Here is a 15,510-nt window from a genome sequence, read left to right as displayed (position 1 = left end):
ATTATTATTTACAACTTGATTGATTGAATGTATATGTAAATTGCTGATGAGCAAAATAAATGATTTGAATTGAATAATGAATTGAAACAATAGTAATAGTATATATATATATCATGGTAATTGGTATTTTTGTCGTCGCTCAGTCGATTGCCTCGTTGCGAGAAGCGTGAAGCGAAGCTTAATTGCTCTAGAGCTAATATAATAATAAAGATACAACTTTGTCTTTGAACTTGAAAACAGAAGTGTAGCCCTAAACTAGGCTATCTGATCGAGGTCAAACAATCGTCTGTGTAAAATGTGTAATGCATCTTCAGCGTATTTTACATACCTTATCGTAATAAATATAACAAGCGTATCAATGTATTACAGCTGAACTGTTGGTACTGATTTACTAAACTCGGAATTTACAATTTTTGTTGTGGTTTCATAAAATTCTCATATTTTCCCGCCATGTTGGGATGTTCTAAACGTACAGACAGCTTTGACCACGTGACAGATACGATGACTTTTACACAACTTTTACACACAAAAATAACCCGCCCAGCCCATCTCCCTAGATTTCTAGAATATGCCCCTGTATAGCAATTTGCTGAAATTAATAGGTTCTATCACAGTATGAGCTTGAGATGGGATGTCTCACCCTCATTATAGATATGATATCCCATCGCAAGGTCTTTTTTCTTTTCTTTTTACTTTTTATTGCAGAAAGAACATTTCAGTTCAAATAGTAATTCAATATTTTGCAAAATTTTCAATTTATTTTTACTTTTGTAATTTTTTTTATTAATTAATTTTATGAGTATTATTGGCCAAAAACTGCCCCCCCCCACACACTTTACATGCACACACACCGTCACACGCGCGCGCGGACAAACACGCACGCACACGCACGTACGCACGCAGATGATGATGATGATGATGATGATGATGATGATGATTAGACAATTTAGACTACATCACGCACGATGCCAATATTGTAGCATTTCCTACTGCAATCTGCGGCGTTGATCTGTCTATTTTAGCAATTTTGTTTCGCTCCATCTTCAATATAGTCCATTGGCCTTTCAAAACTATTTAACTGGTCTAATCAACTTCTGCATTTTTAGCAATTTAAATTAATAATAATAATAATATTAATAATAATAATATTATTATTATTTTTATTATTATTTTTATTATTAGGGGGCCTATCTCCTGCTACATTGATCTGAAATGCTTTCCTATCTCATGAAGAAATTACTCGCTGCTCTTCTCTAAGGAATCACACGCTGGTGACGTTACAGTTATAATGATAAAAAATAATTGTCGTGGTCCTATTGCGCGTTTGCTTGATATTTTTCTTTATATATCTTATATATCCCGTCTTCATTTCGTCTACAATAACACAGTTTCCTGATCTTGGGATGCAGCACGCAGCGGGACTGACGGCCGTAGATGTTCAACCTGCTGATCTCATGCGCCACCGTAAACGTGCTCGTGTCGGGATAGTATATCACGGTTCCCGCAAACACGGTTTCACTGCTAGCACGGCCCCCCTTGCGATCGTCACCATCGGCTCGAGCAACTATCGTGATCAAATATCGTCTGCTCGTTTCTCCGCTCGCGCCATCGACGCTTACTCGCGCATCCTGGATCGTCTGCAGTAGAAACGGGAGACACGCGGTGCGGTACTTGCGCGTCTGTTCGTTGATCGAGTTCAGCAGCGCCACTGCAGCGCGGCGGACAGTACCGGTACTATCCGACGCCACCTTGACGTGACTCATGTCACACGCGCACCAGTGGGGAGGGATCTTTGCGTCGGCACACGTTCGATTCGGAGGCACGTCGTCGAAAAGGCTGACGCCGTGTCCCGCATGTTCGTAAGGTTTCGTCTGCCCGATTTGAAGCAGGTGCTTCAACGTCGCGTGGATGTCGAAGGGCGTCGTTAACCGGACTGCATTTTGCCGCAAGTTATCGTAGAGGAGGCGATGCCGCGATCTGAATGACTCTGGTGCGATTACGAAAGCAAACGGTGTCCTCTCTTCAAGCTTTCCGATCGTCGTCTGCAATTCTCTGCCGACACGCAAGCCGTGGTCGGAGAAGTAGACAACTATCGTATTGCGCAGAATCTCCTTCTCGTGCATCTTGTCGAAAAACCGCCGATGCATCTCGTCGGCTGCAAAATTGAGTCGATTGTGCGAATCTCTAGCAAGGAAAACAAATCCGAACTTGGATTTGCCGCGATGGTCAGTCGCAAGGAACTCGACAAAGTAATCTAAAAGCACTTCGCTGAGTGTCTTCATCCCCACACAAGGTGGCGCCACGTGATCGGTCTCAAAATGCGACTCCACCGCGCAGACGAACGGACGCAGATAGTGGTCCGTTGGCGGGCTTTCGAAACCCCTCTTTACATAATTGAAGGTTGACATGATGCACTCATCTTCGATGTATAGCGTGCGATAATCCTGCCGTTTGAAATCTTTCCATACGAACGGGAAGTCGTCGAGCGGCATTCGTTCCATCTCGTCGACGGTAGCAAGCTGCTGTTTAAACTTGCCGGTTAGCAGAGCAAGAAGATTCGGAAAGGTAGCGTCGCCCACCTTGTTATAGCCGAGCAACTCCACTGCGCCGAGTGTCGTCTTCAGAAACAAATACGTACTCGGCATCTGACGGATGAAATTTAGGCGGGAGACGGAATCCATGCCGAGTAGAACAACGTTAGGTCTTGCGGAATTCGCTCTCGGACTTTTTCCGTTCGAATTATTCGATTTAACGACGGTCATGTCTTCTTTTACCGGATGGAAATTTGTGTGATTCGCTTTAACGATGAACATGTCTTCTTTTACCAGATGGAAATTCGTGTGAGTCGCTTGGCCGGCGGCGTTAAGGCACTGAATATTCAATGCCGAAAATCCGCTGACGTCAGTGGACTCCGCGACGATTGGAAGAGGAGGTGAATATCTAAAGGCGTCGTTCGTCCTGACGCGAGTGACCCCGCGATACGAACACCTGCTGAATTCCTCAGGTATTGCCTCCATTCGCTGTAACGGGCCGAATACTAAACGCGTTCCTTCCACGTGTGTGAACGAGCGACGCGGGCAAACTGCCGGGCTGACATGTGTAACGTAACGCCACATATCCTCATCATATGGATCGAAGTCAAGAATTCGGCAACCCGGCAACTCCACTAAATATTTCCGATTGGTGTCGGACGAATTTCGATAGTGAGCGCTGACTTGTTGGGTGGGCATCCGTGGTAGGCCTACCATCCGATTCAATACGCTTCTGTAATGAATGCAACGAGTCACCGAATCATGATCAGGACAAATAGCGCATGACATTAATCAGAGGCGTGTACAGGGGGGGGTCCAGGGGGTCCGGACCCCCCCCCCCTGCTCGCGCAGAAAACGCATCTGAGGGGGTCTAATTTCAAAAAATTTCTGAGGGAGGGCCCCAGACCCCCCCCCTTCGCGTGCTCGCAAGTTTGGCTTACGGTTAGACCACCCCCTGGTCCAAATCCTGTACACGCCTGTAGCAAGAAAACCATTCGCTACGATCTAAAGCAATGAAGTTCAAACTTAACTCACCGAGATAATGTTGACCGATGTTGCGAGACATCTCCGGGCACATCGATACGCACGCTGGTATTTTCCACAACGTTGCGCCGAGTTAGTTTGTTGAATCCAACAATGATACAACAAAGAGTAAACAGGAGCAGAACGAATACTAGCGCTATAAATCGCACAGAAACTCGCCGCAGCAGGATTTTTGGGCGCATTTCACAGTTTACGCTGTGTTGCGATCGCCTACGACATGTATTTATTGAAGTAACATCAATCCTTGGTGACATATTTCTATTAAAATCAGCGCGAAGTAGTAGTGAGCTCGAGCAGCAAGTCTCCACGAATTGAACTATTTGGCGTTTTGTTAACCAGGCCGCTCCATCGATGGACCTGCGCCAAACAAGCATTACCGGTCTACGAGTTACGAGTTACAAGTTAAACTTGATATCAAAAGTACGCGCCTGCATGAGTGCTTGCATATTAATCGGCAATATCAAGCAGTACGTCAAACAGGTTTACAAGGGGATGAAACATGGGTCCGCCTTCTGTACAAATTTTACTTCTAAAAGTAATAACAGAACAATTGAGACCGTACCAATAACACATATAACACCTGCACTCATATGCCAGATGTAGATAAATCAGGGAAAAAATCACGAGGTTATTGGAAACCTGTTTGATTCTGGTTACTTCGTGATCGGCCTACGATATAGTATGTACTATAGAGTCCATTATATACGTAATAAATACACGTATAATATTAGCAAAAGCAGTTAGTGCCGTTCATTGAGTTTTTGTTTCAAGTTGCTGCATGAAATGAGATACCACATGAGGGCTATTTCATAACGGTGTCAGCTTCAACAGAACACACAATAAACTTTACACATCTTTATTAAAAATAAAATGTTCATAATCGGCATTACTCTATTCAACATACATCTGTGTGTTTAAAACACATTAGCGTTTCAACTAGAGTTGCAATGGTTACATATAGCAATCATGATTTGAAATGAATAACATCCGTTTTCTTGAGAAATAACGACTGAATATATCTTTATTAAAATATAATTTGTAGGCACACATTCATTCTCTCTTATACACGCGTAGAAATATATTACCTACATTTAGAAACAAATCATGGAATGTCATTAACATGGAATTTTGATATAGAAACTACTATTCTGTAGACATCAACATTATTACGTATTCCTAATATTATTGGAATAACCCTGCCGAATACCTTCAACGCAGTGGTACAAATTTGGTGACACACACAATATATCACACTATATATACTTTAAGCCGAATGCTTAACGTCAGGTTAAAGGGGAACACTAATACAGAATTTGATAGTACGTTACAATACTTATTGTTAAAAAATAGTATACAGCTACATATTTCTGCTATCATTGAGCTTGACGTTTGAACTGGTCATTGTCATGTCACCCACCGTACGATTTGCCCTGCTCCTTTTCGAAGATGAGCTTTTGAATGTTTATTTTGCGCATTCCTGACTTTTGAGCTAATCACAAAAATGTCATTATATTTATACCTGACCACTAATTACCTGGACGACTTTCTGTTTATGATAAAAACATGCAAAATATACTTGAAATTAATAGCAAAATTTGAGAAATTCCCACTCATTGCTTTTTTACATAGCATAAACCTACTATTTTTTAATGGGTATTACAACTACAGCAACGTTTCCCTTCAGCATTTTTATCTGCATTTTCTGTTTATGACACTTTACAAGCACCAGATATTATATTAGAAAATATTAATTTAATATTATATAAGATTAACCGGCCGGGTCATACCAAAGACTTAAAAAATGGTACACACTGCTTCTCTGCTTAGCACTCAGCAAAAAGAGATAGAGTGTGGAAAAACGAAGTTTGATGGAAACTGCGGGAACATATAGAGTAGCGCCCTGTGTCTCCTACTACATGCGCAACCAAAACCCCTATAAAAGATTAGGGGCGTCCTGAAAGACGACTAATTATTATTATTATTATTATATAAGATTTTCTGAAAATATACATACGCGAAACAACTTGTGTTGTTAGTAATACTTTATAGGCACCGTAACAATTCATACCCACAGAATTAGTATTAGCATTCATGTAAATATCACAATAGAAGCTGCACTTTACTCTCAATAGATCTGCTATGGACGATCTAATAAACACTAGGTCATTGCTAAAACGTTTTTTTATTATGTCTAGCTGAAAGAAAAGTATCAAAATATAGCTGCACTTCTGTAACACCGAGCATTGCTCCTGATCACGATCTCTGGTTTCCCTCTAAATTCATTACATTTATCAAGCATATACATGGGTCTTACATTCAAATACGTTTTTACGTTTTAATTACGTTCGTCTCTGTTTTTCTTGTTTGTGACACTATTCAATTCATGCATTCAGTGTATTGCACTCACTCACTACGAATGAAATTACTACTACTGGCCACCACAGCGATGCATATATACCCTTGTTATTGTCTGCAACATAAATTCTAACAAGGCAACACCGTAACGAGTAAACAATGCAAACCCCGTTGCCGTGGAAACTGTGCGACGATAGCCGAAAACTCGGTCGCTGGCCGCAGATAAGATGCTCGATCAAGCATTTCAACATGCGATAGTGAGCAGAGTTTGCGACGTAGGGGTTAACGATCACCGGGCTATACGAACACGAACAGCCATCTCCAGGCATACATCTCAGCTCACCTTCCAACAGCTTGCCAACTGGCATACCCGCTCCGGCGTTACATCAACGGACATTTCACGTTTCCTTTGCGCTTGGCAGCGGGCAGCGGCCTGCACGTGCCTACGTCGACGGACAATCGCGGTGACCTCGTGACCTTGGGGGAGCCGTCGTCCGACACAGGCGTGTGTTGGCCGGAATGTGGGCTGATGGTGCCCGGGGTTGCCCATCTGGATGCGTGGTCCTTCATCATCAGAGGAATGGAAAATGCCGGATCGACTTTGGTTAGTTTCTCCGAGTCGTTGCCTAGCACGTAAACGTCTTTGCTATCTGTGAAAGATCAATGAACACGATATAGGCATATATACACGGACTTTGGTTAGCTTTTCTGAGTTGCTGCCTACCACATAAACGTCTTTGCTACCTGTGAAACATCAATGAACACGATAGATATATAAAGATGCGAGGAAAACAGGTGATGCATTCCCTGTGACATTTTTGCTCAGAGCACGATGCTCAATACTCATGGCATTTTAGTATAAAATGCCGCTTGAGAAAAATATGTAAAAAACTATAGAAACACCTACACTACAGTAAAAAGCTAGGGATTTAATTCGAGGTCAGCTACTGTATACCAACATATATATCATATATGCGCATAATCACATGAAATGTCGACATACGAATTGCAACAAATGCAAGCAATAATTTCTACACCGTTTTTCGTGTACCATCATGGAGAACAACTTGCCTTCAGATATTACTGGAAGATGACCAGTAGACCAGGCTTCTTGAACTGCAAATATGAGAAGACACCCCATTAACCATGTTAACTAACAATAATCATAGGATGATTCTGTACTTATGTGACCCATCTAATTTCTTTCTAAAATACTGACAGCGATATAATTGGAAATCGTAGAAAGGTCCGACATGGCTCTAAAAGGCTCACATTTATACACTACTACTTAAAAAATAAAACTTGAAAATTATGGAACTGACGCCATGTTGGCAATATGTTTCAAGTAAATCATTTTTTTACATCGATTTCCCTTTTATGCCCATTGCTAGAAGGACACTTGCTCATAACGGTTTCTACTTGTGCATACAGCATGCATGGCAGTCAATAAACAGGATAAGGCCTAGAGCAATTACACCGAATGTAACGTGACATAAACCGCCATTAGGAAAAGCTGGCTGCAGACAGTACGAGATCACATGTACTCAGCTCATGGAGAAGCATAGAACATTGACACAAGCAGGTGCATGAGCACTGGCAACAATATCTGCAGCTGTATGTTGGTATGTTGTTGGTTATGCATTGGTTTGTAGTAGTGGTATGTCAGTTTGTTGTTAGTGGTACCGCGAGCAACGATGCATGCGTCGTGCGTGTGGAACTGCCCGTGCTTCATCCAGAACGACATCTGATTCGGGGAATATCGGCGGCGTTTCCACGAAGCTCTGAGTTGCTTGTTTTCTCTCCCGTCCTCATCCACTACCTGGAAATGAACATTAAACGAAATAGCTGTTAACAGCTATATAATATAATACTATATATATATATAAGTAAAAACACACAGACACCCATGAAGAGATAAGATCAATTTAAAAATAGAAATAGGTGTCCAAATTTTATTACGCGAGCTTTCGAGAACATGTGTCTCTTCGTCAGCAACCCCTCTGCAATCCCATAAAATTATTCTAGACTCGCTGGCAAAGTAGAATAATATTGCCGTGAAATAGCACTATTTTCCCGTTTTCCCATTGTACACTCTGGGTATTTATTAGCTCTTGATATAAAGCATCAGTGTTAAAGCACATTTTAAGATAACAGGAGTAAATGTTTAATCCCAGTAATTGCATTAGAAATGAATATCACAACAATGTCTACAATTTTGTTTTTTTATAGAATGGCAAGCAATAAGCGTACATAATACGAGTGACAATACCAGTATCAGTAACAATATACAATATCAGTAATGGCAATGAGAAGATCATATGTCACCTTACGCGAGCCACTCCGGGGCTGGAACGGGATCCCTGGTTTTGGTGCCACCGACAATTTACTTATAGCAAGGTGCAGATAAGCCTCTCTGGGCTCCACAAACCAGACCAGACCGAGCTTTTCCTCGTCTATCATCACAGATAATGGCGAGTCTTTCATGGATTCAGCTTTCTGCAAAACAAATCAGTGACACTAACACAAACACACAACCACATGCATGTGCACACACGTACACACATATAAATAAATGTTCTATTTACGTAACTATAACCACATGCACACGTACACATATACAAATAAATGTTCTATTTACGTACCTATAACCACGGATCCAACTAGGTATGTGCTATGATGAATACAATGTGGGATCAAAATATGACCAAAGACAATGCAACAGACCACACTTACGGAAAGCATGAGGTGGGCCTTCTCAAATATCTGAACAGCACGTGCTGCCACCTGGTCTATCGACAGTGGATTGGTCATAAAAGGAAATGCATCCTCTTCGATGACCATGCCCACTTTACTGTAATGGATCTTATGCAGACTGAACAGATTCGAGTCGTAGTTGAAGTTTCTGTGCTGCCACGATCCCGTGTGAGCGTTATAGACGTACTACATCAACAGCAAAAACAGTTGAAAGAACAGCAGATTTTCCGCTAAATTTCAATTTATAATCAGCTAGAAAATAATATAGCTGTCAGGTTTTTTTTACATTTATTTATAGATTGGTTTGACACTTTAATAGTACCACTGTAAAAAATCTCAATAACAGCAATGGTAATTATGCTGAATCTAGTAATAACTTACTATTGTTTTTAGTCTGATACTAGGAGATATTTATAAATACGTATTGCAAAACTAACATATTTATCCATTAAAAGTAGAGTGCTTTTTAACAACCAGCTCCCAATACAATATACCGACTCATTTAATTTACATGATGCTAATATAGAGATAGAGATGGCACAGTGGATAATAACTTTTGTTTGATTACAATAGTGACCTTATAAATATCCTTAGAGTAAACATCAGTATCACTAAATTTTGGACAGCACGTTATAGTGATGGTGAGGGCTACCTGAGGCAGGAGTTTCCAACCATAGGTGCAAACCATATCGACAGCGTCTAGCACAAAGTCGACAACATCATCTGGGAAAAAGTACGGTAGGTTCAACCTCACGAAACCTGGCCTGTAAGTGGAAAGCAGGGTTCGAAATTAAGAGCAACAAGTGGAAGTTTTACTGCCTACAAGAGAGAGTTTGCTGCCTGCCCTCAAAGCTGGCAGCAAATACTTGCTGCCAAGAAAAATTCCAAAAAAACCATAGTAAAAACAACAAAGGTTCTTCATGGGGGAGTAAATTGCTGCCTGCCATTTTCTCTGGCAACAAGTCCGTTCTGCCTGTCAAAATGGGTAATTTCTAACTGTGAGAAAGGTGATAAAAATAACACACAGGTTACGGTAAATGATAACATGACACAACATGACGTAACATGTTCTACGATGTTGCAATGCAACACAAGACGAAAGAACGTGAAATTGAGCATAATATAACATGAGGCATACGTCATGGTATTGTGACGGATGAAAGATAGGGTCAAAAACAGGGGTACTCGAATTTTGGGAATAGCCTCTTACCCTTACATGGGAAAGACAATAGTCTCGCGTGCGTGTGGGATTCTGGGATAGCATTATGGTATTCCGCCATGTTGGGTAATTAAAACCCTTTCGTTCGGGACTTCGTCGTCTGAATTCTTTTATTACGCATTCTCCATCCTTTCAGGCTCGACTACTCAACCCGGGTTACAGTATCTACTTCGTTTAACGATACGTTCATGATACAGTTGGCGACTTTAATTTCTTGACACTATAGCAACTTTAGTTGGACACTTACTTCATTATTTCGAGAGCTTGTTTCAGTGTAGTTTCACCATCCCTGCAAAGTGGAATATTACGCAGTGTTAAATAGGTAACTGACACTGCTAAAAAACTGTTACTAGCTGATAGTGCTAAGTAATTAGAAAATAATTACAATTAAAGTTACTAAAATATACCATTGTTATGTCTAAAATATCTACAGCTACACTTCAATAGGTGCTCTTAAATGCCTGCAAGCACATTATTAACATGAGGGTATGCCACACACTTGGCAGCTTGGTTTAAATTATATGCAGTGTTTCTTGCAGACCTGTGTGAAAAACTGAGACAAATACACACTTAAACTGTTAAAATTTCCTATTGTTTATCTCATTCTGTACGCTAGATAAAAGTAAAGAGTAAAAAGCTGAAAGCTTGTATTTGGCTAAATATTTTAAGATCATTACTTTGGAGTTTGAGAGAGAAACTCTGTAAATTCCCTTGCCATGTCTTCATCAATTCCAAGGAGATCCTATGTGAATAGAATGACACGAGAACATCAAGCTATATTAAAAACATAATTTTACAATAATGTTACAAGAGCAATGACATGTACCTGACATTTCATTCACTTATGTTAAAACTCAGCCATTAATAAAGAATATACTAATATAAATACAGACATGAACAGAGCATACACACCATTACAAAGATATTTAATATATATATATTAAACATCGTTACTTAAGTACATCTACAATGTGAAGATTCAAGTAATAATGTGAAATGTGGGAGCATGAATAATCAGTTCACACATCTTTATGTGCAGTTAAACAGTATGCACGCACACAGGCACACACACCTACCTGTGCATATGGCCCTGCACAAGCACAGCCTCCTCTGGCCTGTATGCCATACAGGTCATTCAAAAGCACCGAGATGAAGTTGTGGTGGAGAAACTTGCCCGTTTCCTGATTAAAGACAAGGAAGGCGAAAATTGGGAGCCTCCGAGACGTGTGGCTTCCCAAAATCCGCATGTTTGGATTTCTCTTCCAGGCGGCAAATGCCTTTCTGTCAGGAAAACAGATGAAAAAATACTATAAAATTCATCAGTACACAACACGATGCAATGAATAACATGTTTTCTAATCTCATTACCAATAACGCCAGAATTGTTCAGTTTAGTTATTGTTACAATGGTACATGATAAATACACTAATCAATTAATATAATTATATGTGATAGTTATAATAACAATGATATATGAATGCATGTATATTGCCACCATAATTAAAACAGTACCTACAGACATGGCAAATCACAAACTATTGACTACCTGCACAATTCATCCTCTCGTTCTTCGATGACATCCGTTCCGACTTCATGTTTCAATTGGAACACCATGCCTGCCCTTATCGACTCAATAATCGCCGGTGTTCCACCCTCCTCTCGCATCTCAATGTCTTGCAGATACAAATGAGTATCTCTTGTCACCTGCAAATGTTTATCTGTTCATTACAGGCACCATACAGAATATACCTTCATTATTTCAAAATTTCAAAATTTTCTACATTGTAATCAAAATTTAAAACATTCCCCTAGTCGGATTCATAATTTTTTATAATTAGCAATAGTAAGAACATTATGTTAGCTGTTAAACATGTTAACAGTATTTTCTAGACATAGTATATATTCAGTGTAACAACCATACCAATGGCGTGTATTCTTCCTAATACAGATGAAGGATTTCTCGCATAAGTAAAATGTTTCAAGCAGTGTACTATGCAATCACATCTCTCTGAATTCGATGTTGTAAACTTCTGATTATAAAAACCCAATTAATGAAGCTTGCATAAGTGTATAGCACCTATCTATATGTCATGAATCAACTCCACATTAATGATGGATGATTAGATTAGAATTAAATCCCATAAATAATGAGGGCTCAGGTTCACTAAAATATTAGTAACTATGAGATAGGCTACTTACGAAAAGAACAGTTCCTCCGCCACATCCATGAGGCACTGGATTTCTGAACAGGTGCTTTTTGGCAATAAGAACGCCCGGGGAACCAGGGCCACCAACAAATTTGTGTGGCGAACAAAACATTGCATCTTTGTACCTGTTAGTAAAGAGGTATTCTATTTTACCAGATTTTTCTACTATACTAATTACATCTTCCAGTGACTAAAATAATGACTATACACATTTAACAATCTAGTATCACGTAAACAAAATAACTCGTGGAGGCTTTCAATGGAAAAAATGTGTGTTGCCAACCACAATAGTTAGGTAAGAATAGAAAGAATAAGAAACACTCCACGCGAGTTAAATGTGAGGGAATATAACTTTACGTCATAGCAGTTTCAACCAAAGATATGTACCCAGTCTCTGTGGGATTCATGTCAATTTTTAAATAAGGTGCAGCAGTTGCATAGTCCCAGAAGCAGAGGCCTCCATATTTATGAACCAGCTCCCCTACAGCAACAGTATCCGTCACAATTCCTGTTACGTTGCTTGCAGCCGAGAATGCAGTGATGATTTGCAATCCTTCTTCCTTCCACGTCTGCATGAAGTTAATAAAACACACCTAATGACACGGCACAAAATTCTCAATACCTAACTATAGTGATACAAACAGCAGGGAAACTATAATAACCTAAAACAATGGTTACATGTAAAACAAATAAACTTGTTTCCATGCAGAATACTCTTTACAGCCAAACAATGCTCTTCTGAGAGGATACATATGTGTTATTGATGTGTTATATTGAGTATATCAGGAGTTAATAATGAGAAATTATTTGTCATTATTAACTCCCGAGTATATGAACCCACTTACATATATATAGTATAAATCTCTGTTATTAGTAAATGCATTTTTCATTCATAGCTATCAATACAAGTTATAATGATCGGGTTCGACTGCAACACATATTAACCATGCTAGTTATAACCCTAGCTTCCTAGTGCATTCAGATACAATTACCAGGCAATTATTGTTTAGGCGGTGTAAAAACATGTAATGTGAAATATGTACATGTGCCAACACATGTAAACAATCGTTAATTAACTTGCCAGCACTTAACTACCTGTAACTGTCTCTCAAGATCATATAGGTCCACTTGTCCTTTGCTCGTGTCAGGAATTCTGACAATCTGTAAGATGATAGATGGAGTAATCATCACCACCACATGTGATATTAATTTTTTATCCTAAGAGCAACTAATTACTCTAGAAGTTAAAAAGCCATGGTTTCTAATTATTTTGCATTTTGTATTTATTATAAATATATATTGGGTATATAGCATTATTACTATATCACATTATTTGTGCATTGAAACATACAAGATGGTATATATGAAAAAGTTACATCACCAAAGCTTCATAAAAAATGATATTTTAACCCAATTCTGTAGTGATATACAAAAAAAGTACCATACAACATACATAATTACAGAACACCATTAAGTTCACATCCGGTCATACATGTATAATGACCCATCCAACAGCAACAGCCTGCTTTTTAACATTCCATCACATTTGCAATTTTAATCATGCACCCCCCCCCTCTCCTCCTTCTCATATATGGGTACACAAACACAGCGCACAACTGCTTAGACATACAAGTTTAACGCTTACTTTACGGACACCCGACTCCTTCCAGGGCAGGATGTTCGAGTGGTGTTCATAGGGTCCGACGATGACGACCGTATTGTAGGCAGTCATATTGTTGTTGAGCTGCAGAGCCGAGATCAGTTTATGGATGGCACCGGTCGTACCGCTCCCAGTGAAGATCACCACGTCCTGTTCGGACGCATTCACGCACTTCTTGATGATATCTCTGTGAGAGAAACTCTTCATTAAAACATATCGACGTGTTGATAGCGTGAGAGATTTAGAAGGGTTTTTTACATAACGCAGTTAAAAGTAACGTGAATCGGTCGACTCTTCCTCACTTTTGCAGCTCAAACTACATTTTGCATGATGACCTGGTAATTGAGACTAGATGTCATGTGCAAACACTACTCAACCTCATTACCTGCAAGGACCTATGGGATAATTGACTTTAAGAGACAATTACGTGGTTACATATAAAGTGAATCGACTTATTGGAGTCTGTACAACACCCACAACGCACAATCGGTATCGCTTGAAAACACGCTAGACAGTACATTATACCCAAACACACTTAACAACTATCTCACAGCTTACGCCTACCTCGCCTCGTGTCGAAACTGTGTCGTCTGCCGTGATGTTATGCTAGTGGTTGTGTGTGTGTTGGCGTAGAGGGCATACACATAGTGCATAATATATTCCTCGATAAACTTGAGTGGCCTCCCAGATGCTGTGTAATCACAGTAAATCACTGAAACAGACATTCACACATGCATGCACTAACCAGAGTAAAAAATCAAGGCAAAAAGCAAAATAAAAAGCAATATAAGCAAATTTTATCTTAAATACCAAAGTGTAAGAGATAACGAAAGTATGTCTATATGCAAATTGGTTTCACTGCCAGATGATAGTTCAATTACAATAGTGCAGAGAATTTTTATCAGCTACAATTATCAATCCTACTAATTACTGTTTTATACTGGACAGTTCTGCATGACAATAATTATTTGTAATGTTTATGTGTATATTTTAGTCATGGTTCATCTTGCAAATTTGAACAGAGTACTAAATATAAAGTTTACAAGACTATCTCATTTTATGCATAATTACTATTACTAGTGATTGTCTAATAATTATCCCGCAACCAAAAAAGCATGTATTTTCTATTATCATTTTAATTATTATTACAAATTAAATTCTCTTAGACCTAGCACTCATTTTGAAACCAAAAGATTACTATATTGCAGCATCCTCAACATTCTGAAACAACACATTTCAGCAATTGTACATCAGCTTCCATCATTTTCATGCAGAAATACTTTTACCAGTTCTCAGTCCAAAAGGTCCTTCGAAGACTGTATCATGTCCGATGACATTTAGATCTATGTACTCGAGTAGATTTTCACATGGTGCATCTTCTTCCACATCACTGTCTTCAGATGAACCCTTCTCTCCCTGAACATCCTCCACATCATCGCACTTCATCGATGGATTGCTTCCATTCTATATAATGAATAATTGCCCAGTGATGAGCCATGCAATTCAGTATAGTATGATTGAAAGCCTGATATATGTATTCTGTGGTATGTAAAGTTATTTTCATACATAAAAGATTAAAAATAAAACAACTAGAGAGACATGATACAAGATTGCGTGGCACAGCTTTGCTGATGATCCTAAGCGCTCCGCGCGGAAGAGACGCGCAGTTCCGCGGGATATGCGCACGCGACCGCGAGGATGTTCAAGTATGAAGCGCTGTCCGCAGTGGAGACGTGCGCC

At 39.6% G+C, this 15,510-nt stretch overlaps 2 protein-coding genes across 3 annotated transcripts; both read right to left on the bottom strand.

The window, feature by feature from the left end:
* Positions 1-896: 896 nt before the first annotated feature.
* On the bottom strand, positions 897-3,131 carry LOC106804652. The gene has a single exon (XM_014805923.1). It carries the CDS (start codon positions 3,114-3,116, stop codon positions 1,314-1,316), a length of 1,803 nt encoding a protein of 600 aa, XP_014661409.1. The 5' UTR covers positions 3,117-3,131; the 3' UTR covers positions 897-1,313.
* Positions 3,132-4,415: 1,284 nt separating this feature from the next.
* On the bottom strand, positions 4,416-15,234 carry LOC106804667 (probable cysteine desulfurase; the record flags this gene model as incomplete). 2 transcript variants are annotated; one of them, XM_014805942.1, is given in 16 exon segments in its annotated part: positions 4,416-6,580; positions 7,002-7,046; positions 7,614-7,749; positions 8,256-8,426; positions 8,664-8,870; positions 9,337-9,448; positions 10,151-10,192; positions 10,581-10,645; positions 10,980-11,184; positions 11,450-11,607; positions 12,103-12,235; positions 12,498-12,679; positions 13,206-13,271; positions 13,756-13,957; positions 14,335-14,482; positions 15,057-15,234. In XM_014805942.1, coding segments are annotated over 16 exon segments (2,319 nt in total), but the record flags the coding sequence as incomplete, so codon positions are not given.
* Positions 15,235-15,510: the final 276 nt, after the last annotated feature.

The sequence above is a fragment of the Priapulus caudatus genome, unplaced genomic scaffold (genome assembly GCF_000485595.1).
Source record: "Priapulus caudatus unplaced genomic scaffold, Priapulus_caudatus-5.0.1 Scaffold82, whole genome shotgun sequence".
NCBI classification, from domain to species: Eukaryota; Metazoa; Priapulida; class Priapulimorpha; order Priapulimorphida; family Priapulidae; genus Priapulus; species Priapulus caudatus.
Note: the sequence above shows the minus strand (reverse complement) of the source record. Positions and strands in the feature narration are given on the sequence as shown.